The following is a 22731-nucleotide window of genomic DNA, read 5'->3' on the forward strand; positions in this document are numbered from 1 at the left end:
AGATCTTTAAATCTATTTAAAATAATCCAATACAAATTCTATACAGTTGGTATACCTTCAGAACTGAGTTTCAGAACTGAGTTTTGTTTTCAATTGCAGTCGCTTTCCTTAGCTTAAAATTTCTGGTACTGGAGTTCCCACTATGGTGCAGCGGGTTAAGGAGCTGGCCTTGTCTCTGCAGCAGCTCAGGTTGCTGCTGAGATATTAGGTTCAATCCCTCACTCAGTGCAGTGGGTTAAGAATCCTGCATTACTGTAGCTGTGGTGTAGGTCACAGGTGTGATTCACATTTGATTCTTGGCCTGGGAACTGCCTCATGCCACAGGTGCAGACAAAAAAAAAAATACTGCTATTTTTCTTTTATTATTTAGATTTTGAGCTTTATTTTATAGTTTATGATTATAAATGACAAAAGCCAACATAGTTTGGAGGTTGATGGGGTATAAATTAAATAAAAGGAATACTCATAAGCATGGAAGATTGGTCAAGAGAGTGAATGTCGGGAGAAAGCAGGAGGAGGAGTCAATGTCTGGGGAGTGTAAGGCAGTGAGGAGAACCACAAGGACAATCAAGATCTTTTTCATCATTCCTGCATCTCTCCATCATGTTACAACTCATCCCATGCCCTCTGTGGAAGCAGTTCTCCCAAAGGATGGAGGTGAGTTGATTGTGATTTTTAAACAAAATAGAGCGTTCTGCCCCCCCACCTCCCCCCGGTAGTCTGAGCAAGTTTTTATCTCAGTAGGACAATGATGGAGATTCATGAAATGGTGGGGATTGAGAGGCAGCTCTGTTTTGCTTTGGGCCAACTCAATTCTTTTTTTTCAGGTGGCACCAGGAGCACAGTTCTGGAAATGTGCCTTCTTCCTTCCCTTTCTCTGTCCTCTTATTCCTATCTCCTCTCTCCCAAAGCAGTGAGTTGTGGGATTATGACCCAGAAATGGGCCTTGTGTCAATCTTCCAGTTCTTACATTTCTTACTCCCACTGTGAGAAGGAAGGGAGCACTGTATCATTTGAACGATGGTCATTATGCTTTTTTCCCCCATCCACTAAAGTGGATGCCTCTCGCTTTCCAAATATTGGGGAAAGAATTAGCTAGGCTACCCTCAGCACCAGAACAGCATTTTGTGTGGAGAGTAGTAGGTCCAATAGTTACTTTCTGATTACATAAAAGGAAACCTTCATTGTTACATATATTGCAGAGAAGATAGGACTAGCATGAAGGCTCTCCTTTACCGTAATTTCTCAGTACACTGCATGTAATCCCCAAATATGCTAGTGGCACAGATCATTAATCCTCTTCATCATTCCCTGACTACCTCACAAAATGGCACTATCCAGCAAAACATTATTTAGTAGCAAAATATATTTTAATTGAAAAACCACTGAGAGTAACTGAATAAAAATGTGTACCAGGAACTTTCCCAACAGACAGCAGAGTATGTACATTTTGTGAGAGTGGAGCAGCATCTATTTAATATATTTTTATATAGAAAATACAGGCATGTGTAAAAATGGAAACATGTAAGAAAGTATGTCACAAGAAAGAAAAAAATACAACACAAAATAAAAAGGTGACCACAAAGTAACCAGTTGATTAAAACAAGACCCAGCACCGTGTTGGAATGTCTTTGTAGAAGTTCCAGCATGTCCAGGACTACCAGGAAGAGATGAGCCTGCTTTTAGAAGAGCTGGTTGATTGTGCAGTGGTTAAAACCCAGTCCTCCTTTTCCTGGAACAAAAAACAAAGAGATTTAACAGAAGAGACTGAACTGGAAGGGGAACCAGTGTTTGGGGGCTGATTTCAAAATGGGGTTAAAAGTCACAGACACCTGGGCATCACCTGTGATGTTTAGATGGATGAGATTGGGGGTGGTCATTTCTTGAGAGAATAAAGGGGCAAGGAGAAAAAGTGCTAGTGTATGAAAAAAACCTGAGAATAAGCATACCTGAGTTTCAGTCCTGGCTCTGTCACTTATCTCCTGTCTGATAATCTGCTCATCTGTAAGACTTCGTGACCTTAAAGGTCTCTTACAGAATGAACCATCCAATGGTTTTTCATTTATGGCATTTGTAGAGGATCAATTTTCTGCACACAGACATCAGAGAGGACAAAGTCTCTTTCTTGAGGATTGAAAACTCTGGGAATAATACCAGGTCAGACTTATTCATCAGTAGAGAAGGCTACAGGTTGAGGGATTTAATGAATGCCGCACGGTCTTTCTCCACTAGCCGTCTCAGATGGTCGGGTATTTGCTCTGTCAACCAGCACTTATTGAGCATCAGTTTTTGTGTCTGTACTAAGTTTGAAGGAGATAGTCTTTAAGGCACTCCATCTTGTGGGAGAGAAGGAAATAAAAGCTATCTGTAAACATTTACTGTTTTCTCAGAAAAGCTTTCTCCTTCTTCCATTTCAGGGAATTATATACTCCACCTTTCTTTCTTCTGGGAATTGCCAGACTCCTCCATCCTTTACACAAAGGTTAGGTGAAAGTTTTAGCAAAGTGACTTTTCACGTTGGTATAACACAATCCAACCTATTATGGATCACCGTTGACTAATCCATGTGGGCCCTTGAATCAGTCTGGATGAGTGAGTTCTCCTCCTGGATTTTTAAACTGAGTCAGTACACTATTTTTGTGGACCCCATGGTGTGACATGTAAAATGTGGGAGCTGCAAGCAGTTCTGTTCTCTCATATGAACTCAACAGCAGAGGAAACCACTCTGCAGCAAGACAGAGGATGGAGAAGATGCTGGAGAGAGGAAGTGAGATGGGAGGTGGAGAGGCTTCAGATGGCTTTCAAGTTCTCAGTCTGGTTGTCCTGACATTGAGCCAACCCATGTATTTGGGGTCCATACAAGGGCCCTCTGTTACGATAACAAATTCCTTTCTTTGCTTAAGCCAGTTAGGGCTGCAGTAAGAGAGTCCTAACTAATTAAATACTGGTCTTCTAGAAAAATCCATCACAGTCTAAGGACAGGGTGGTGGCTGCCTGTTCCTCTGGGCTTACCTTTGCTTGAATGTAAATGCCTCTCAGGTTTTTATGATTTGCCATAAATTTTTTTTGATTCCTTTATCAACTTTCTTCATAAAAAAATCTAGACTTTTTTTGAGTCATTGCCATTCTTGGTCCTTTAATCTTTTCTATCTTTTTATTTATTTTTTTGCTTTCTTTTTTACCAGAAATTCTCTGCAGTTTGAGTGTCATTTTCTCAATTTCTTTCAACTCTGCTCTCAGGTAAAACTATCATCTTTCTCTTGGAAACTTCTAAATATGCTTGTACAATCCGGGTTTGTTCTTTCGTGTTCAGTTTTTTTCCCCTCTGGCATATACTGGAGATGATATGAAGAAATTCACTGGCATGAGGCAGATTTTTTTTTGTTGTTAATTATGTTTGTATTTAAATAGATTGTCTTTGCAGATTGACTTTGATATTCCAATAAAAATGAAATAAAAGGAGATAGAAAAATAAAAGCCCTCTTTTAACTGGATTTCCAACTTTTTAAAATGAATACAGAAATATCCATTTGGGTTTAATGATTCCAATAACATGGAAGTAAATGTACATAATATAAATATAAATGATGTAATACAATAATGTATATTGAAAGTTTTAAAATGGAGCTGGTAATATTTCAACATTGCAAAATTTGTGAGGACAATGCTTTAACATTGAAAATATTTTATCAATGGCATGATGCAATATGTAATTGAAATGGTACATTATTAGCATGAAAACAGACCCACAGATCAAGCAAATAGAGAACTGAGAAATAAATCCACACATTTATGGTCAATTAATTTATGACAGCGGAGCCAAAAATACACAATTGGCAAAGGATGGTCTCTTCAATAAATGGTACTGGGAAAATTGGACAGCTATGTGTGAAAGAATGAAACTAGACCACTATTTTATATGATATAAAAAATTAACTCAAGACTTCAGTGTAAGACTTGAAGCCATAAACTCCTAGAAGAAAGCACAGGTGGTAGGCTCCTTGATATCAGCCTGGGCAATGATTTTTTGGATTTGACACCAAGAGCAAAGGCCAACAAAAGGAAAAGTAAACAAGTTGGATTCCTTCAAACTAAAAAGCTTCTGCACGACAGAGGATAGCTTCAGCAAAATGAAAAAAAAAAAAAAAATCTACCAAATGGGAGAAAACATTTGCAAACCATGTATTTGGTTAGGTGCTACTATCTGAAATATATAAAAAAACTTATACAACTCAACAACAAAAAAAAACCATCTGATTAAAGCATGGCTAAAGGATCTGAAGAGACATTTTTGCACAGAAGGCTACAGAAGGCCAATGGGTAGGTACATGAAAAAATGTTCAACATGATTAGTGAATTATCAGGAAATGCAAATTAAAATCATAATGAGATGTCCTCTCACATCTGTTAGAATAGCCATTATCAAAAGGGCAAGAAATATCAAGAGTTGTTGAGGATGTAGATAAAAGTCTTGGGCTCTGTAAATTGGTTCAGCCACTAGGAAAACAGCAAGAGGGGCCCTCAAAATATTTAAAGTAAAACTACTATACATGTTAGCAATTCCACTTCTGGGTATTTCTGCAAAGAAAATGAAAACACTAACTCCAAAGAAATATCTGCACCCTCATGTTCATTTCATTATTTACAATAGCCAAGACATGGAAACAAACTAAGCATCCACTGATGGATGAATGGACAAAGAAACACACACACACACACACACACACACGCAATGGAATATTATTCAGCCATACAAAGAATGTGACAACATGGATGGTCCTTGAGGGCATTATGCAAAGTGAAATGAGTCAGACAAAGAAAGATAAATATCGTATGATCTCTCTAAAAACGAAGCCAAAACCAAACTTAACAGAGAAAGGCTTGTGGTTGCCAGAGGTGGGGGTGCATTAAAAGGTTGAAAAGAATCAAAAGGTACAAGCTTCCAGTTATAAATAGGTCATGGGGATGTAATATAGAACATGGCAATTATAAACAATACTCTATTGCACATTTGAAAGCTGCTAAAAGAGTAAATTTTTTTTTCTTGTCTTTCTTAGGGCTACACCCACAGCGTGTGGAAGTTCCCAGACCAGGAGTCAAAACAGAGCTGTAGCTGCCAGCCTATGCCACAGCCACAGAAATGTGGGATCTGAGCCTGAGACCTACACCATAGCTCACGTCAACAAGAGATCCTTAACTCACTGAGTGAGGCCAGGGATTGAACCCACGCCCTCATGGAAACTAGTTGGATTTGCTACCACTGAGCCACAATGGGAACTCCCTAAAAGAGTAAATCTTAAAAGTTATCACACACACAAAATTTGTAACTACGTATGGTGACTTATTGTGGTGATCACTGGGCCATATATATACAATTATTGAGTCATTATGTTTTACACTTGAATGCAACAACGTTGTACGTTAGTTATACCTCTATAAAAAAGTTTAAATTATTTTAAGCTATTTTTTCCATTGATTTATTTTTGTGATAATCTTTTCTTGACCGTGATATTGATCCAGTTAGAAATGAGCAACCAGGAGTTCCCGTTGTGGCGCAGTGGTTAACGAATATGACTAGGAACCATGAGGTTGCAGGTTTGATCCCTGGCCCTGCTCAGTGGGTTAAGGATCCGGCGTTGCTGTGAGCTGTGGTGTAGGTCGCAGACGTGGATCGGATCCCATGTTGCTGTGGCTCTGGTGAAGGCCTGCGGCAACAGCTCTGATTAGACCCCTAGCCTGGGAACCTCCATATGCACAAGAGCAGCCCAAGAAATGGCCAAAAAAAGAAATGAGCAACTAATTACCAGAGCACATTTTCCCATAAATTTTCTTGTAGTCCATTAATTACTGACTATACAGTAAAAAAAATGAAACAAAAATTTTGTCTTCAAAAATATACACTTTTTCATCAATTTCAATACTACTTTTTACTGTAATCAGGAAAGCAAATGAACATCAAGAAAACCTACTGAGTTTATTATTCACTAGCAGCCTTGCATATGAAGGATGCAATCGTCTTCAAGAAGGCAGTTCATTTATTTAATTAATGCTTTTTTCTCTTTTTTTGTGGAAAAATACAGAATGTCTCATAAGTTTGTATGTCATCCTCGTGCAGGAGCTATGCTAATCTCTGTATTGTCCAATTTTAGTATATGTGCTGCCAAAGTGAACACAAGATTGTTTTATTTGTCAAACCTTAACTAGTATTTCCTTGCATTGGCTTTAGTTCAGGTTTAGAGAGTATCTCAAAATGGATATTTTGGGGTAGAAAATGCTTATATTCAAACTAGAGATACCTTCTGGCTCTTGAGACAACTTCGCTTGAATTTCAGCCTTTTTATGTTATAGATTAATAGCAGTTTGGGGTTGTCTTACCTGGAACAGTCATGTCCTGTCCAAGCTGAGAGACAATGGCATCGGTTTGGTCTTACGCATTTTCCACCATTTAAGCAGGGAGACTGGCAAACAGCTGGGATGAAAAATGCATGCATTTATTTAATGAACACTGAGCAAATCTGAAGATGCCCATGAAGGCGTGCAAAGGAAGACATGACTCTGCTTTCTGCTCTAGCCACTACCATACTTCATGGAAGGTATTCTGCATTTCTGCCACTTAGCTCGACTTCGTGTCATTACGTGGTACCACCTCCCTTTTCCCTTCCAAGTGAGTCATTTTTCATATTTAAGTCCCAGGTTAAAGTCTACCTATACTGAAACCTTTGCTGATAACTCCAAGTCCACTGATTTCTCTCTCCCTTAATCTTTTTGTTTATGCAACTGATCTGACACATACTCTTCTGAACTATAAATTATTCATATGCTCAATGAGACTATAAATCTCTTAAGGGAACCAGCATTGAACTCTATGACTGATGGAATCATTACATCAGACATCAACTCTTAGGACAATAAATCAGGCACATAAATTGTCTAGCATAACAGATGATTCAAAAGCACTTTGTGCTTCCTAGGAAAGGTATATCATGGCCATTACCAAATTTAGTTGGAATTACAGAACCTGGAGTAGAGTTAAAAATTAGCCAAAGATGAAACCATGAGTGAACACTCAGAGATTTACTATTCAGACATCTTTCTCATGAGCCAAACTCTTCATCTGAATTAATCTACTTTTTTATTTATTTTTTTTTATAGCCACACTCACAGTATATGGAGGTTCCCAGACAACTGGTCAAATTGGAGCTGTAGCTGCTGGCCTACGCCACAGCAATGCCAAATCTGAGCTGTGTCTGAAACCTACACCACAGCTCATGGCAACGCCAGATCCTTAACCTGCTGAGCGAGGCCAGGGATTGAACATGCGTCCTCATGAATACTAGTCAGATTCATTTCCACTGAGCCACAACAGGAACTCCTGCATCAATCTAGTTGTTAAAAAATCTACCATAAAAAAGGAGTTCCCGCTGTGGCACAGTGGGTTAAGAATCCAACTGTAGCAGCTTAGGTCGTTGCAAAGGTGTGGGTTCCATCCCCAGCCCAGAGCAGTGAGTTTAAGATCCAACATTGATACAGCTGTGGCTCAGATTCAGTTCCTGGCCCAGGAAATTCTATATGCTGTGGGGGTGGACATAAAAACAAAAAACCCACCAAAAACCTAAGGTTGCTAAAAACTGATAAAGCCCTAATACCAGTCAGTTTAATGTATCAAAGAGAGAATAAAATGCCTCTCAGAAGAAAGCTGGAAATGAGAAACATTTTCAGTCATTATTTCAGCTTCATTAGAGCACAGATAGGCAGGCCTCCCCAGATGAAAATCTCATCTGCAGTGAGATATAAGTAAATGTCACTTCTTGAGTCACCCATGCATAAGATATGGGAAAAATGCCAGCAATCCAGGCATTTGGCCAGGACTGAAAGAGAAAGGACAAGAAAGCAAACACCAGCCTTTGCCCTTGGGGAGCTTTCTTGACCAGCAGACCAACAGAATGCTCGTATTTGAAATATAACAGGAAGGAAATCAGGAAATAAAGCAGGATTAAAAAGAGCAAAAGTAAAACCCAATAATCCACAACTAACTCTCCGTTGATTCTGCTTGCTAATATATAGATCCCGTGATGATCTTTGTACTACTATAAATACAATAAAATTTATTGAGCGAAAAAACATTATTCCTTTGCAAGAGCATGATTTAGGAGTACCTATCTGTACTAACAGATTTTTTTTTATTATTATTTTCACCTCTCTGTTTAAAAGCCTTCCTCCTTGCCTGTAACGTGGGTGGCCCCAGTATTCCATTCTTGGCCACTTACTCATGCTATGTGTCTTCTGGGCAGACTTATCCTCCTCCCCCAACCCCCGAAATGTCTTCCCATGAGGACTGATGGATCTCTATCTTCAATCTAAATGTATCTTCTGGGAAGCTAAACCAGCAGCCAATTGCCCCTCAGACCTCGCCCTTGTAGGTTCCACTGGACACTCAAACTCAGCACATCCGTACCTCACTCTTTGCCTAAACCTTCAAACCCATTCCTCTTAGGTTCTCCATCTCAGTATAGGGCACTCCCTTCCATTCAGGAGCCCGACCTGGAAACATCAGTCTTGACTCTCCTCAAACCTTTACTCCCACAATAAATCTATAACCCAATAGTGTTGATTCATCTCCCTAACTTCTCTCAAATCCATCCTTTTGGGTTATTGTTTCTCTAGACTTCATTACGTCTTGCCAATTTTACTTGATAACTCGCTAATGAGCCTCCCTATTTTGTTTTGTTTTCTGCCCTTCTTCAAACTGCTGCCAAAATCATTTTTCTATAAGAAAATCTGATCACATGATTTTCCTGCTTGAAACCCTAGAGTGTTTTCCATGGCTCAGAAGACATAAGCCAGCATCTTGAATTTGGCATGCAACGTGCTTCCTAATCCGGCTCTGCCTGCCTTTACAGCTTCTTTTCCAGTCACACCCCTACATTTCCTCTATGGTCTCAGCTCTGCTTTGCTGATCACATCCTTGTTACACTTCCATGCCTTTGGCTAGAATAATCTCCTGGTGACATCTCTTGCTCTTCCACTGATTCTCTGCTTACGAAGACTTTTCTGAATGTCTACCCTTGGGCAGTTTACTCATCTTAAGTGTTATCTTTTTAGCAAATTCAGTTACCCCAGTCACCTACTTATAGGCCATTCTGCATCCCTTTTCCTTTTCTAGACTGGATTCTGGAGGGCAGGAATCCCTGTTTTATTAACATACTTTTGTATGTTTAAAACTTAGTGGGTGTATGTGTTCAGGTAGCTGCTGCAAGGTGGAAAAAGGAAAGACTATATGGCTCATGTCATGAAGGAGCTTAATGTGTTAGGGAGCTAAGAAGAAGAAATGCAAATAGATCAGATCAATTGGGCTCTAAATGTCAGAGTTCTATCTAACTGTGTAATATCTATAGAAATGGAATGTTAAAAAATAGATGATTGTGGTATAGAGCAAGTTTAGGGAAAAGAGGAAATTTAGACAGGGTTTTGGAGGTTGAGTCCAGTGTGAACAGAGAGAGGAAGCCACTGCAAAGGACAGGATGTGACTGGTAGGATGGGAAACAAGGTGTATGAGGTGTGCTGACCCCCGTCTAGGTAGCACCTCGGGAGTTGGAAGAATCTGAATTGGATGTGGGGACAACAGGTGACAAGTTTTAGGTTCTTTTTTTTTTTTTTTTCTTTTTAGGGCCACACCCACAACATATGGAAGTTCCCAGGCTAGGGGTTGAATTGGAGCTACAGCTGCCAGCCTACACCACAGACACAGAGATGCCAGATCTGAGATCTGAGCCACGTCTGCAACACCAGATCCTTGACTCGCTGATTGGGGCCAGGGATTGAACGCACAACCTCATGGTTGCTATGAATGCACAACCTCATGGTTGCTAGTCGGATTCATTTCTTCTGCACCACAACGGGAATTCCCAGTTTTAGTTTCTTAAACAGGGTGAAGACTTGCCCATGGCAGTGTGTAATGGTGCTATTTTAGAAGTAGAGATAGGAAGGTCAAGTAGTACAGTCTGGCCATGATCCAAAGAAGAGATCTTTTACTAGCACTGGGGATAGAGTAGGATGCCAGAGACACTGTTCAGGAAGGAACAGAAGGAGTGCTGATGCTGGTAACATCAGATGAAGGGGAGGGAGAGCCCAGGATGTCTCCTTCTGGAAGCATGGTGTGATACCTAGGAAAGGGCATGGCTGGTTTTCAGGAAAGTTCAATTTTGTGGGCATGAGAAGTATGAAATTGATAAATACTCGATATTGATAAATATCAAAGTTGATTTGTTATAAAGAAAAACCAAAGAGATTGCTTTAAGAGTTTCAAGTGAAAGCATTAAATTCAGCCTCTGGTATAGTTTTCCTTTCCTGTGCTCATAGATGGCTCACTTTTGGCTTTATGTGTGGTGACTGCACGTGGATTTTGCCTTTTTAAACATTCATTCCCATTTCCCTGGCTGACTTACTAATAGCGCCCCTTTTCATTTTTAGAAATGTCCCAGTTTGGAGGCTAAATTACATGGTCATTCCACTCTTGGAGCTCATGACAAGCCCTGGCGTCAGGAAGCCCATTCTTTTTCACCTCTTACCCCAGGGGGAAGGGGTGTAACTACTGTTTACAGGGGGAATAGTGGAGTGTCAGAGTTAACACTAAATAAATCTAAAAGCTCTATTGTTTTAATAGTTCCTGAAACAGGACATTGAAAAGATAAAAATTTATCATTTTAAACTGACTTATTAGATAATTACTGTAAAATCTATCACATGCGGGCACTATGCCAGGTACTGAGAATATAAAGATCACAAAGAAATAACCCTGCCCTCAGGTGGCATATAATCTAGTGCAGGCAGGAAAAGATCAATAATCAAGTAATTAAACAGATACCCAAGTACAGTGGGATAAATGCTGTATTTGAGTTAGGCGAGGATGCTAAGGGGACATGTTTGTCATCAATCAATCAACAACAGTTTGTTACCATCTTCCATGATAAGGAGCCAAATCTCTGATAGTTTTCTTTCACTTTAACTTATATTTATTTAGAGCCTTGATCTTTCTAAATAGTACCATGATTTCACTTCATAGAGATTAAAATAAATATTCTTCTGAACTACTGCACTATGTCTTCTCTATGTTCTGCAAAACAGAGCCAATGGCAGAGTTCCTGTCATGGTGCAGTGGTTAATGAATCTGACTAGGAACCATGAGGTTGCGGGTTCTATCCCTGGCCTTGCTCAGCGGGTTAAGGATCCGGCGTTGCCGTGAGCTGTGGTGTAGGTCACAGACACGGCTCGGATTCCACATTGCTATGGCTCTGGTGTAGGCAGGCGGTAGCGGCCCTAGAAAAGGCAAAAAAGACAAAAAACAAAAACAAAAACAGAGCCAATGGCACAAAGGCGGTTGACAGTGGAGTCGGCTCAGATGCTCTGTTTTGTCACATAACCCCCAGAGGTGCCTCTGAGGCAGCCGAGGGTTCAGCTTTGAGATCCCCATTCAAGAGACAATCTTGGGGAATTTCTGAAAAACTCAGATACCCCTCTGAAGCTGAGTCACACTTGTTAAGTGTCCTCTAGAGCTTCATCAAGCCAAATCACCCAGAAAACAAACGATAAGAGGAGGCCTACCTGTATGACAGCGGGACCCTGTCCAGCCAAGTGGGCAGTCACACTGATAAGGGGCCACACAGCGACCGCCGTTCAGACAGGGAAGGATGCAGATGGCTAGAAAGGAGATGGAAAAGGATTTGATCAAAACACGTGCTCAACTATGTTCGGGTGTTCAAAGAACATTTTCTAGGAGGAGTAAAACCTTGGATAACCCAATAGATAATCTCCCTGTATGTGTCGTGTTTATTAATCAGTATCATTGGGAAAACACAATTGGGAAAGCCAGTCTTGACCCCGAGCCTGATGTAATGACTTGAAAGCCAAGTGCACTCTTTCCGAGAGGACACACCTCGATCGAACCTAAGCTAAGTGCTTTGCTTTCTCTCCACAGAATAACCAGAATGTTCTCCATTTATTACTGTTTCAAATTTCCATTACAAATTACATAAAGTGCTCTAAGAGGGCTTGGCTGCTTGGAGGTTCTCTTAGCGTCTTGAATGAAATGGGAAGATGGGAGTGAGCAGAGCTCTTCTGTGGGCTGCTGTTGGCAATACGTTAGTAGTGATAGGATGACTCACCCTGTATTTCCTTGGAGCTGAGGCCTGATGGTGACTGAATCAGGCCTCCACTATACCCTCCAAGGCAATCATTTCTCCTACTAGAAGTTACTGAGCTCTGCAAAGAGGCATAGTCTGTTTATAACGAATGAGATTGTCTACTGGCTTGGTGCTCAAAGCACGGTTCTCAAACCCAAAGCATTGGTATTACATAGGACTTAGCTAGAAATGCAGACTCTGGTCTGGACCCAGACCTACTGAATCAGAATCTGCATTTAACCTCTCCCAGATGGTTTGTGTGCACAGTGAAGCTTGGGAAGCCTTGGCTTAATGCAGAACAGACACATGTTCAGTGAATTAAGCCGGGTCTGCTGTTAGCCCAGGGTAAATAGTCCCTGAGTTGGTGGTCCCTTAGCCTGACAGCAGGTCTTGTGTGGAAGCCCTTAGTGGGAAGGGAGGATTAGGGAGAAGAGAAAGGAAAAATGAGATTCTCTTCTTCCTGAACAACTATGAGAACACTAGAGTTGTTAGCAGCCTAGATTTATTTTCATCGTATATTTTCCTTTCCAGATTACTTGCAGTAGTCGCACTTAAAAAAGTTTTAGAATCTCTTATAAAATGCCTGGCCTTAGGAAAAACATATAAATCCATGGCCATCACATTAATGACTTGTGATTTATATACTCCCAATGAAATATGAAACCATTTAATCCATATATACATAGATATGTATATATAATACATACATATAAATATATATACACAATGTGTGTGTGTATATATCTATATATATATATAGATATAGATATTGAAAAATAATTTAGGAGTTCCCGTCATGGCTCAGCAGAAACAAATCTGACTAGCATCCATGCGGACACAGGCTGGAGCCCCTGCCTTGTTCAGTGGGTTAAGGATCTGGCGTGTGGTGTAGGTCGCAGACGCGGCTCGGATCTGGTGTTTGGCTGTGGTGTAGGCTAGCAGCTATAACTCTGATATGACCCCTAAGCTTGGGAACCTCCATATGCTGCATGTGTAGCCTCAAAGAGACAAAAAAAAAAAAAAAAGAAAAAGAAACATATTTAAGACAGTAAAAAATTAAGATCACTTAATTACATTCTCCTGGAAGTCCAAATTTAAATGCATTTTCATGAGGATTGAAATTCTACATTAATTTAGCAAACATTGTGTAGATATAGGAATACCGACTTTCCTTATTTCCTTAATTGGGAAGAACTACCCTTAATGAATGGTGGGCGCTAAGTCTTACCTGCAGAGTACAGTGTTATGCAATGCCATGAATTTATGTTAACTGCAGCAATGACTGGCAGAGAACATAAATGGTCTTGAGATGAAGGAGACCAAAGATGGGAAACCTTCTATGACAAGCTCCTTCCCAAGAATGTTTCTGGAAACTTGTGTCAGGAGGCGGGTGGAATGGCTTTGAATGGATCTTGATAACTGTATTTTCAAGGTCACTAATACTCTAGATCTTCTGCAGCTAATTGACATACTTAGATCAGCCTTAAAGACTCTGTCTGGTCTGCTACAGGATTTAATGAGTGAATGCCTGCCATTAATAAAGCCAGTTCCTGGTAGCAACCATGATTTGGCAGCTTCCAGGAAAACCACTGGGACTCAAAGTAAGATCTGAGAACAGACTCACGCTCTTCGCAGAGACGCCCCATCCAGCCGTCTGGACAGAAACAAGCATTGGGGCGTTGGCAGATACCTCCATTCTGACACGGGAATCGACAGACAGCTGGAAAACAAGCAGGATGCATCAGAAATGTAGGAAATTAGGAGTTCCCGTCATGGCACAGTGGTTAACGAATCCGACTAGGAGCCATGAGGTTGCGGGTTCGGTCCCTACCCTTGCTCAGTGGGTTAACGATCCGGCGTTGCCATGAGCTGTGGTGTAGGTTGCAGACGCGGCTCGGATCCCGCGTTGTTGTGGCTCTGGCATAGGCCGGTGGCTACAGCTCCGATTCGACCCCTAGCCTGGGAACCTCCATATGCCGCGGGAGCGGCCCAAGAAATAGCAACAACAACAACAACAACAACAAAAAGACAAAAGACAAAAAAAAAAAAAAAAAAAAAAAAAAAGAAATGTAGGAAATTAGAGAAGGGTGGATGTCAGAAAATAGAAATGTTCATTCACATTTCATAGTATTTCCCTGAATTGCATGTTAAGGGAGAGAAACAAAACCCCATCCCAAGATTTGGTTGGGGATGAACATGAGGGACTGAGAAGGGACATAAACAAGTTTGGGTAGTTCTGAGACTATCAAAAATTTAGTAATTTAGGGATTCGGGGCAGGAGGGAACAAAGTGGTTTATATAAAAGATAGTCTCATTTGATTTGGACCCAGAGAAATACCCCTCCCAGAAGATTTGAAAATTCCTTTCCAAAGGAGGCCTTTGATGCTCAGCAGCTATTTATATAAACCACTTTGCTCCCTCCCTTCTGTCCCAAATCCCCAAATTACTAAAACTTTGACAGCCTCTATGATGCAGGAGATAGATGGGCTCCAGGATAGACATTTACAACTGGCCTCTTGTTAACATTTCCTGAGGCAGGAGGTAGATAGGCTCCAGGACAAACATTTAGAACCATTCCCCTGTCTACACTTCAAGATAGAAACAACAACAGGCACAAAGTGAATAACTGCTATTCTATAAACTTGTTAAGCAATGGTAATGGCAGAATGAAAAGAGGGGCTAAGCCCTGCTTGGGCAAAAGACCGAGAGGTCACATACTTCCTATTCTCAGGGTTCGGGAGACCCCAGGGTAACAAGTGCAGAGAGACCCCTCTGGGCCAGAAAGGGAGAGGGTGCCAGGCTGTAATCAGTCTAGATAACCTTCCCACAATGCCTCACTTTGGAATCCATCTTGGCCAAAAGACAGGCATGCAGATCAGGGAAGGGCCCTGTGTCTGGACAGGTGTGAAAGATAAAACAAGATAATTGGCCAAAGGAAAACAAAGACCCAGAAGAACTGTTCTATATAAATGATTCAAGTCACCTCCCTGGCACTCCTCATTCAGGGGGACTCCCGCAGCACCCACACTTCTTTGGGTGTGTATTACTGCTTTGCTTCTGCCTTAGATAAATAGACGACCTCTCTGTGTGCTCTCCCACACATTGTACTGGGTTTCTGACAATAAACGTCATACCCGTCTTTACAGTCTTTGCCTCCTTGAAACATTCTTGCTTTCAACAAGGGGCAAGAATCAGGGTAATTTAGCTTTTAGCCTCTACAAGGTCCACTTCCTGAGCAGAGACTTAAGATCTTCCGTCAAGCCAACATGCACTGCTGTCTCTCCAAAATCATCAGAGCTACTCAGCCTAGTCTGTGTCCCTCCTGAGCTCGTCATAGTCATCCCTAGGTTGGATTTTATTTCTCTTTCAAAATCCAAAGCCACAGGGTTAAGGAAAATGACGCAGATGTTAAAAGAAAACTGAAAACCAAGGAAAAATAAAATAGCATATATACAAGTTCTTGGCCATATTAGACTTCCATATACATTTTCCTACAGCTTCACTAAGAACTAACCATTCAAATAGTTCCTTACCTCTGCAGACAGGAGGTGATGTCCAGGTTCCATTCTCTAGGCAAACACTCCTTAGGGAGCCCTCCAACATGTATCCACTGTAACATGAGTAGGTGATCATGTCCCCATACTGATAATGTACGCCTCGGGCAATCGCATTTTCCACGTGAGTTGGTGGACCACATGAGATTTCTATAGCAAAAGTAAACACAAACAAACAAATAAAACCAACCAAACAAAAAACCCAAAAAACATTAAGCTCCTGGTATACTACTAACCCAGCCAGTGGATGGGAGAGAAGACAGTCTCACCTCTAAGACTGAATTAAAGACGAAAGATAAAATACATAAAGGTAACCCTTTTCCCTACATAATATCTAAAAAACACTGGAAACTAAAAGCATCATCTGCTGCTGTCTAGAAGTATTAGCTGTATAAGAACAAAGATTTTATCTTCTGACTCACATGTTAAAGTGGAGCTATTTTATAGTCAAGAAGTCTTGCTTTCAGAAGTTCCCATTGTGGCTCAGTGGTAACGACCCTGACTAGTATCCATGAGGACACCGTTTCGATCCCTGGCCTCCATCAGTGGGTTAAGGATCTGGCATTGCCATGATCTGTGGTGTAGGTCACATTTGCTGCTTGGATGCTGGGTTGCTGTGGCTGTGGTGTAGGCTGGTGGCTATAGACTCCCAGCCTGGGAACTTCCATCTGTCGCGAGTGTGGCCCTAAAAAAATAAAAAAAAGAGAAAAAGAAATCTTGTTTTCTTATACCACCAAAAGAACTGCAAGAGAATTTTAATGATGGATGCTGATCAAATAAGATGACAAGCAGCATGGGGATTATTCAGAGTCTATCCTTTCAGAGTGAAGATTCATGAACTGCTACTGCAGATTCCAGCATGGCTATTTCACGAGTGCCTAGGACAGTGCTTGGCATACAGTGGGCTCTTGATACATACTGGAAAAATGAGTAAATGAATGACTATTGCCGCTAGCTTGAGGATGTTCAATTTACACAGCTTGCTGAGGTTTCTGAAATTCAAGGTTTCATGTTATTGCCCCCTCTTTAAGACTCGGAAGCAATGACTTTCTTCCTTTGGAATGTGTAAGACTGAAGGTTAAACTTCTCTTTTAAAAGTGCATGTCCTGAATATTTACATAAAATTTTTTTGCAATTCATTTTGCTTTGAGAAATTTTTACAAGAATAAACTAGATAGAGTCGTTCTGTGGTGCTTCACAAGACAAGGACTGGATTGGAGTCAGGACTCCCAGCAGTATCCGGTTTGTATAAAGCTAACTTCTGGATGAGCCTTCATGAACTGGCCTCAAAAAATGTCACTTTGTGGTCAAAATATTACAGACTTGCCAGAGGGGATGATCATTTTCTCTGACTCTTCTGAGTTTTCTTTTCCTTCTAAGGTTGTTAAAAGTAGGCATTCAATCCATCAGATAACAAATCTGTATTAATGCCTACTATGTACTGGAAACGGAAAATAAACATATGAAGAAAATGCTGTGCCTTTGCTCAGACAAATGGGTGAGGACAGACAAAAGAATACTGTCATACGGCTTAAAAAGAGCTGTATTAGAGGCCCAGATGCCATAGTGTAGAGGTGAATGTAACTAGTTAAGCCTAGGATTGTCATGGTATGAATAGCAGCGACCGGCCTTTGGACCAGATGCTAAAGCTTGAGTGAATCAGGGGTCTCTTGTTTCCAGGTGGGGGACCAGCCTGTGAAAAGGGTGATGATGGTTGGTTCATAGAAGAGGTTACCAAAGCATGGATTCCAGGCCAACTATGTGGGAGTCAGCCTTGCTTCCTATTAAGGATGTAAACTTCTAGGCTTGCTTGTTTCTGAGTCTGCATCTTACATACTCTCCCCGGGAGATTCTCATGCATACTAACTTTTAATCCCTGATTTGTAGTGACAGATATTAGGATGAGGTGAAAAAGATGAGGAAGGTGCCTGTTCGGGTCCCTCAGGAAGAGTATTTGTTCTCAAAGACTTCCTGTCTAATAGAAAATGCAAAAGAGGGGTTGAGGATAACAAATAACCATGGAAACTGTCTCCTCTCCTAGGCAACCCCTGATCTTCTCAAGAATATTGAGGAATAATTAAGCATGCAATGAAGGAACATTTGTAATAAGTGCATGTCTCTCCTTGTTCTTGCTTCCAGTGCTCTGACTCGTACGTCTCTGGGAGCCAAGACCAGTGTGGGGATATGTGGGCAGAATCAGGCCACTTGGCCTGCTTTTGCTCAGGCCGGTGGCTTCCAATGAGACCAGACAGTCAAGGCTTATACTTACTTAGTTCTTCCCACTTCACTAGGGGTAGGTTTCAAAGCCTTGCTAAAATTATGGTACATACTTTCCAGAAGTAAAATCAAAATTCCAATGCTTCAGTGTGCTGCTAACTAAAAATTCAGGGACCTAGGGCTATTGTACAACTCTACCTATTAGGAGATATTGCAACTATATATCTATCTATTCATTTGTTCTTTAATACAAACCTCTAAGATAGGAATTAGTGGTGCTATTAGCAAATGAGAACTCCAAAGTTCAGAGAAGTTTGGGCACTAGCATAAGTTTAGCATTAGAAAGTTTTGAAGGTAGACTTCAAATCCAGGTACCGTCAGATTTCAGAATTTCCCATGGCTTTCATATGCACATTTTTTATCTCATTAATTGGAGTGCAAATGTTCTGAGGAGGAAAGTCCCTGAAGACATAATATATTTTTATACTGTATAATAAGGTATCTCAATACCTTGCATCTAGTTAGACGCAATGAATATTTGTTAGTTGAGTGCTGCAGAGGAATTGGCCTGGACCATAAAGGAGAACAGGATATTGAGTAGGAGAGATGCTTTAAGTGTATTATTAGATATCAAGAGCAAAGGAAATAATGCCATTTGTGGCAACATGGATGGACCTGGAGATGATTATACTAAGTGAAGTTAAGTCAAAGACAAATACCATATGATAACACTTGCAGGTGGAATCAAAAAAAAAAAAAATGATACAGGAGTTCCCATCGTGGCACAGCAGAAACAAATCCGACTAGGAACCGTGAGGTTGAGGGTTCAATCCCTGGCCTCGCACAGTGGGTTATGGATCCGGCGTTGCCATGAGCTATGGTGTAGGTCGCAAACACGGCTCAGATCTGGCATTGCTGTGGCTGTGGCATAGGCTGGAAGCAAAACCTCTGATTAGACCCCAAGCCTGGGAACCTCCATATGCTGTGGGTGAGGCCCTAAAAAGACAAAAGACAAAAAAATAAATAAATAAAAAATAAAATAAAATAACACAAATGAACTTATTTAAAAATCAGAAAGACTCACGGATTTAGAAAACAAACTTATGGTTACCCAAGGGGGGGATAAATTAGGAGTTTGGGATTGGCAGAGACACATTGCCATACATAAAATAGCACAGGGACCTACACTCCATATCATGTGATAACCTATAATGGAAAATAATCTGAAAAATAATAGATATAGATATGGGTAACGGAATCACTTTGCTGTACACCTGAAACTAACCCAACACTGCACATCTACTCTACTTCAAGCATTAGTTTAGGGACTCTGATACTGTGGAGAAAAATGTGTAGTTTAGATTGAATATCTTGCCCACTCTTAGAGAGTACATTTTGAAAATCTGTTCAGTAAATTCTGGTCAGGTAGGTTCTAGCCTAGTTTGGGAAATGTTTTTTCTTTTTATGCTTGGAATTCACAAATCTTTAAAAAAATTTTTTAAGTAGCAACACAGAAGCTGATAACCATGATAAGACAGAGATCTAAATACCTATATTTAAAAAAAAAAAAACAAACACCTATAGTTAAGTTACCTGCTTGAAAATAATCAAAGATAAGAAAATATTCTACACTCATGAAATTAAGTGGATTCCACATGTCAGCTTACTTTCACATTTGGCACTCGTCTGCGTCCACGTCTCGTCGGGGCGGCAGGTAATGATGCTTTGACCCTGGAGCAGGAACCCTTCCCTACACTTGATCGACACGTTCTGATCAACATAAAACTCCTTTTCAGAAAGCAGAGCATTCTCAGGGATCACAAAAGGGACAGGGCACGGATTTGCTGTTAAAAAGAAAAGGAAATGCTTATTGATATTTTCCCTCTGAGTTTATTTCTTTGAAGGCAAAGCATGAACTCTGCAGGAGAAGGGTTCTCAGTGATGATAATATGAGGCTGAAAAATATAGAACTGCAGGAGTACCCTGGAGTTCCCATCGTGGCTCAGTGGTAACGAACCCGACTAGTATCCATGAAGACATGGGTTCGATCCCTGGCCTCACTCAGTGGGTTAAGGATCCAGCGTTGCCATGAGCTGTGGTGTAGGTCACAGATGCAGCTCGGATCTGGCATTGCTATGGCTGTGGTGTAGGCAGGCAGCTGTAGCTCTGATTTGACCCCTTGCCTGGGAACTTTCATATGCTGTGGGTGCAGCTCTTTAAGGTAAAAAAAGAACTTCAGGAGTTCCCACTGTGGTGCAGCGGGTTAAGAATTTGACTGCAGTGGCTCTAGTTTTGATCACTGGCCCAGTCCAGTGGGTTAAAGGATCTGGTGTTGCTGCGGTGCAGGTCGAAGCTGTGGTGCAGGTCGTGGCTATGGCTCAGATTCAATCCCTGGCCAGGGAGCTTCCATGTGCCATGGCTGTGTGTGTGTGTGTGTGTGTGTGTGTGTGTGTGTGTGTGTGTGTGTATTTATTCAATTGTTCAAAATATTCACAGATTTGTTTTGTAGCCACATGAAATTATCTGTCAGGATAAATATCAGATAAGATCTGAAAACACCAAGCTATTCACAAAGCTATTCAACCACTAATGCATGGTCCTAAAATTCTAAGATGGCAAATTAAATATTTGTCTCAAATTATGGTCCTTCAGTGGGGAAACCAAAGGCATGCTAGAAATCAAGAAATCAAATATTCCCTTCATATTCGAAGAACATTAAGAATATAGAATGACTCATTTCACTCTCATTGGACTTTCTTTCACTGAACATCCTTCAGAAATATAAACCAGAGCAACACCGGCCATTTCTAAGTGGGCTGGACATAAGGTTAGACCCACATCATTATAAACAGAATATCAGAACTTGAGTTGCAGAGTTTGCCAGGCTTACTGATAAATATGAATTCTTTTCTACAGGTCTGAAGGAAAGACAGGAAATGATAATAGTGCAAGGACTTCTTGCTGTAATTGTGTAATGCACATATCAACACAGATTTCAAGCAATTTCAGTGTTTCTAATTTTCAATGGCCACAAAAGAAGTCTTTGTGAGTGAGACGGGCATCATCTGCATTCTGAAGACTCGATTACTGCATTCTAACACTTCAAACAATAACCAGAGTTCTCTGAATTTACACTCTGCTTGAGAATACTGTCTTCATTCCAGAGGTTATAATTAATTGTCCTCTATTTACTATACTTACATATACTTTTTTATATTAATATTGCATGTTAAATATATTTTCTTTCATCATCCCCAATTTCATTATACATTTATGTCAATTTTTTTTTCATTATGCTGCATTTTCTGTGAGTGCCTTGGACTTGTAATTATCCAAGGAATGTGATGAAAGGTGATTCTCAGACAGGATATTTTATATAACACAGTCAACATTAAAAAATATCCCACAATATTTACTTTGGATATGCAAATCTCCCTTAGCAGAGTTTCCACTATGTTTTAGACACTTGGGGAATTAATTATAAAGCTGAAACTGATTTAAACCCCTCCTAAGGTCAACACACACGTTTGCAGAGAGGAACTGGGTGGCTCCAAGTCTCATTTTCAGTGCAGGAGGCCTCAGGCACCCCTTCAAGGCTGTAGCCTCTGTTGCAGGAATAGACCACGCTGAGTCCAGCGGTACTGTTTTCAACTTCAGCTTTTCCATTCAGAAGTTCAGGTGGAGCTTCACACCTGGTTTCTACAAAGAAAAACAAAAGCCTCATATTAAATGATTCTCCCAAGTCCTCTTTCCTTCTTCTGCTATAATTGCTAAAGTTACTCAGTGCAACATGCAGATATTAAGCTTACTTGTGATACGTGCTGAAGGAGGAAAAAAAACTATCATGAATAACTTTTGGATGAGTACATGCAGACAATTAAAGGTTGGAATTTTGCCCTATTGACTGGATCAGGTGTCTTTATGTATACTGTCACCTTTTGTTTTAATCATGCTGAGGGTATGGATGAGCAGGTGGCTAAATAAAGGAATTCTCACTTGTTCAGTTGCTACAGTGGCCAAGAACCTTGCATACATTAATACATTTATTTCTTAAAACTCAGGTGGACCAGATAAAATACAGGACATTCAGTTAAATTTGAATAACAGATAAAACAACAAATATATTTTAGTATAAGCATAGGCCCAGGATTACATGTAAAATATTTATGTTTAAAACTATTTTAATCTGATTTAAATTTAACTGCACGTCCTGTTTTTGTTTGTTTATTTTGGCTAAGTTTACAATTTTACTTAAAACATCTCTGAGATGATCTCACTGCTGAAGTGAGGCTCAGAGAGATTAAATAACTCGGTCAAGGTCATACTGCTGGTAAGGAAAGATAAGAGATAAAATTATTGGAAGGTGAAATATAATTGTGAAGTATTAAGAACAGGAAACCACGAGCTCGGGGGAAAATTAGAAGACATTTTAAATGGCTTCCAAGGATTTAAGGTCTCCACAAACTGATGGGTAGTTTCAATGTAGTTTTAAAGAATGATTTTGCATCAGTGAGAAATGTTAACAGGAATGTGCTAGGATCATCTTTCCTAAAATCTTAAAAACTGATTCTGAGTATTGATTTAATTATCTTTGTGAAGGCAGCGGATATGGTCCAGATCCCTCACTTCTGCATCAGTAGAAGGTCAATTCTAACTGTACATAGGATTCCCTGGGAAGCCTTGATGCCTAGGGCCCCAGACCAGACTAAAAGAATCAGAATCTCTGGGTGGTCGTCTAGCTTTTGGTACTTTCTTAGAAGCTTTCCAAATGATCCTAATGC

The 22731-nt window shown here is 40.4% G+C and overlaps 1 protein-coding gene and 1 non-coding gene across 4 annotated transcripts in view; both read right to left on the reverse strand.

Moving 5' to 3' along the window:
* Positions 1-351: 351 nt before the first annotated feature.
* SVEP1 (sushi, von Willebrand factor type A, EGF and pentraxin domain containing 1) overlaps positions 352-22731 on the reverse strand; it is a 202198-nt gene continuing 179818 nt past the window's right edge. For all 3 annotated transcript variants that reach the window (XM_003122075.6, XM_084991626.1, XM_084991634.1), the window contains 7 exons: positions 21476-21649; positions 19618-19794; positions 15713-15883; positions 13804-13899; positions 11602-11697; positions 6376-6469; positions 352-1732 (listed from right to left, as the gene is read on the reverse strand). In XM_003122075.6, the coding sequence (XP_003122123.3) occupies positions 1711-1732; positions 6376-6469; positions 11602-11697; positions 13804-13899; positions 15713-15883; positions 19618-19794; positions 21476-21649 (830 nt within the window). In that variant the 3' untranslated portion in view covers positions 352-1710. The remainder of the gene's footprint in view (positions 1733-6375; positions 6470-11601; positions 11698-13803; positions 13900-15712; positions 15884-19617; positions 19795-21475; positions 21650-22731) is intronic.
* Positions 6071-6173, reverse strand: LOC146407144 (U6 spliceosomal RNA). Its single transcript, XR_014832505.1, has one exon. It is a non-coding gene; the product is annotated as a U6 spliceosomal RNA (small nuclear RNA).

The sequence above is a fragment of the Sus scrofa genome, chromosome 1 (genome assembly GCF_054392235.1).
Source record: "Sus scrofa isolate SSC_HxYL_T2T_F1_AM1 chromosome 1, Sscrofa_HxYL_maternal_Yorkshire_Landrace_v2.0, whole genome shotgun sequence".
Taxonomy (NCBI): Eukaryota; Metazoa; Chordata; class Mammalia; order Artiodactyla; family Suidae; genus Sus; species Sus scrofa.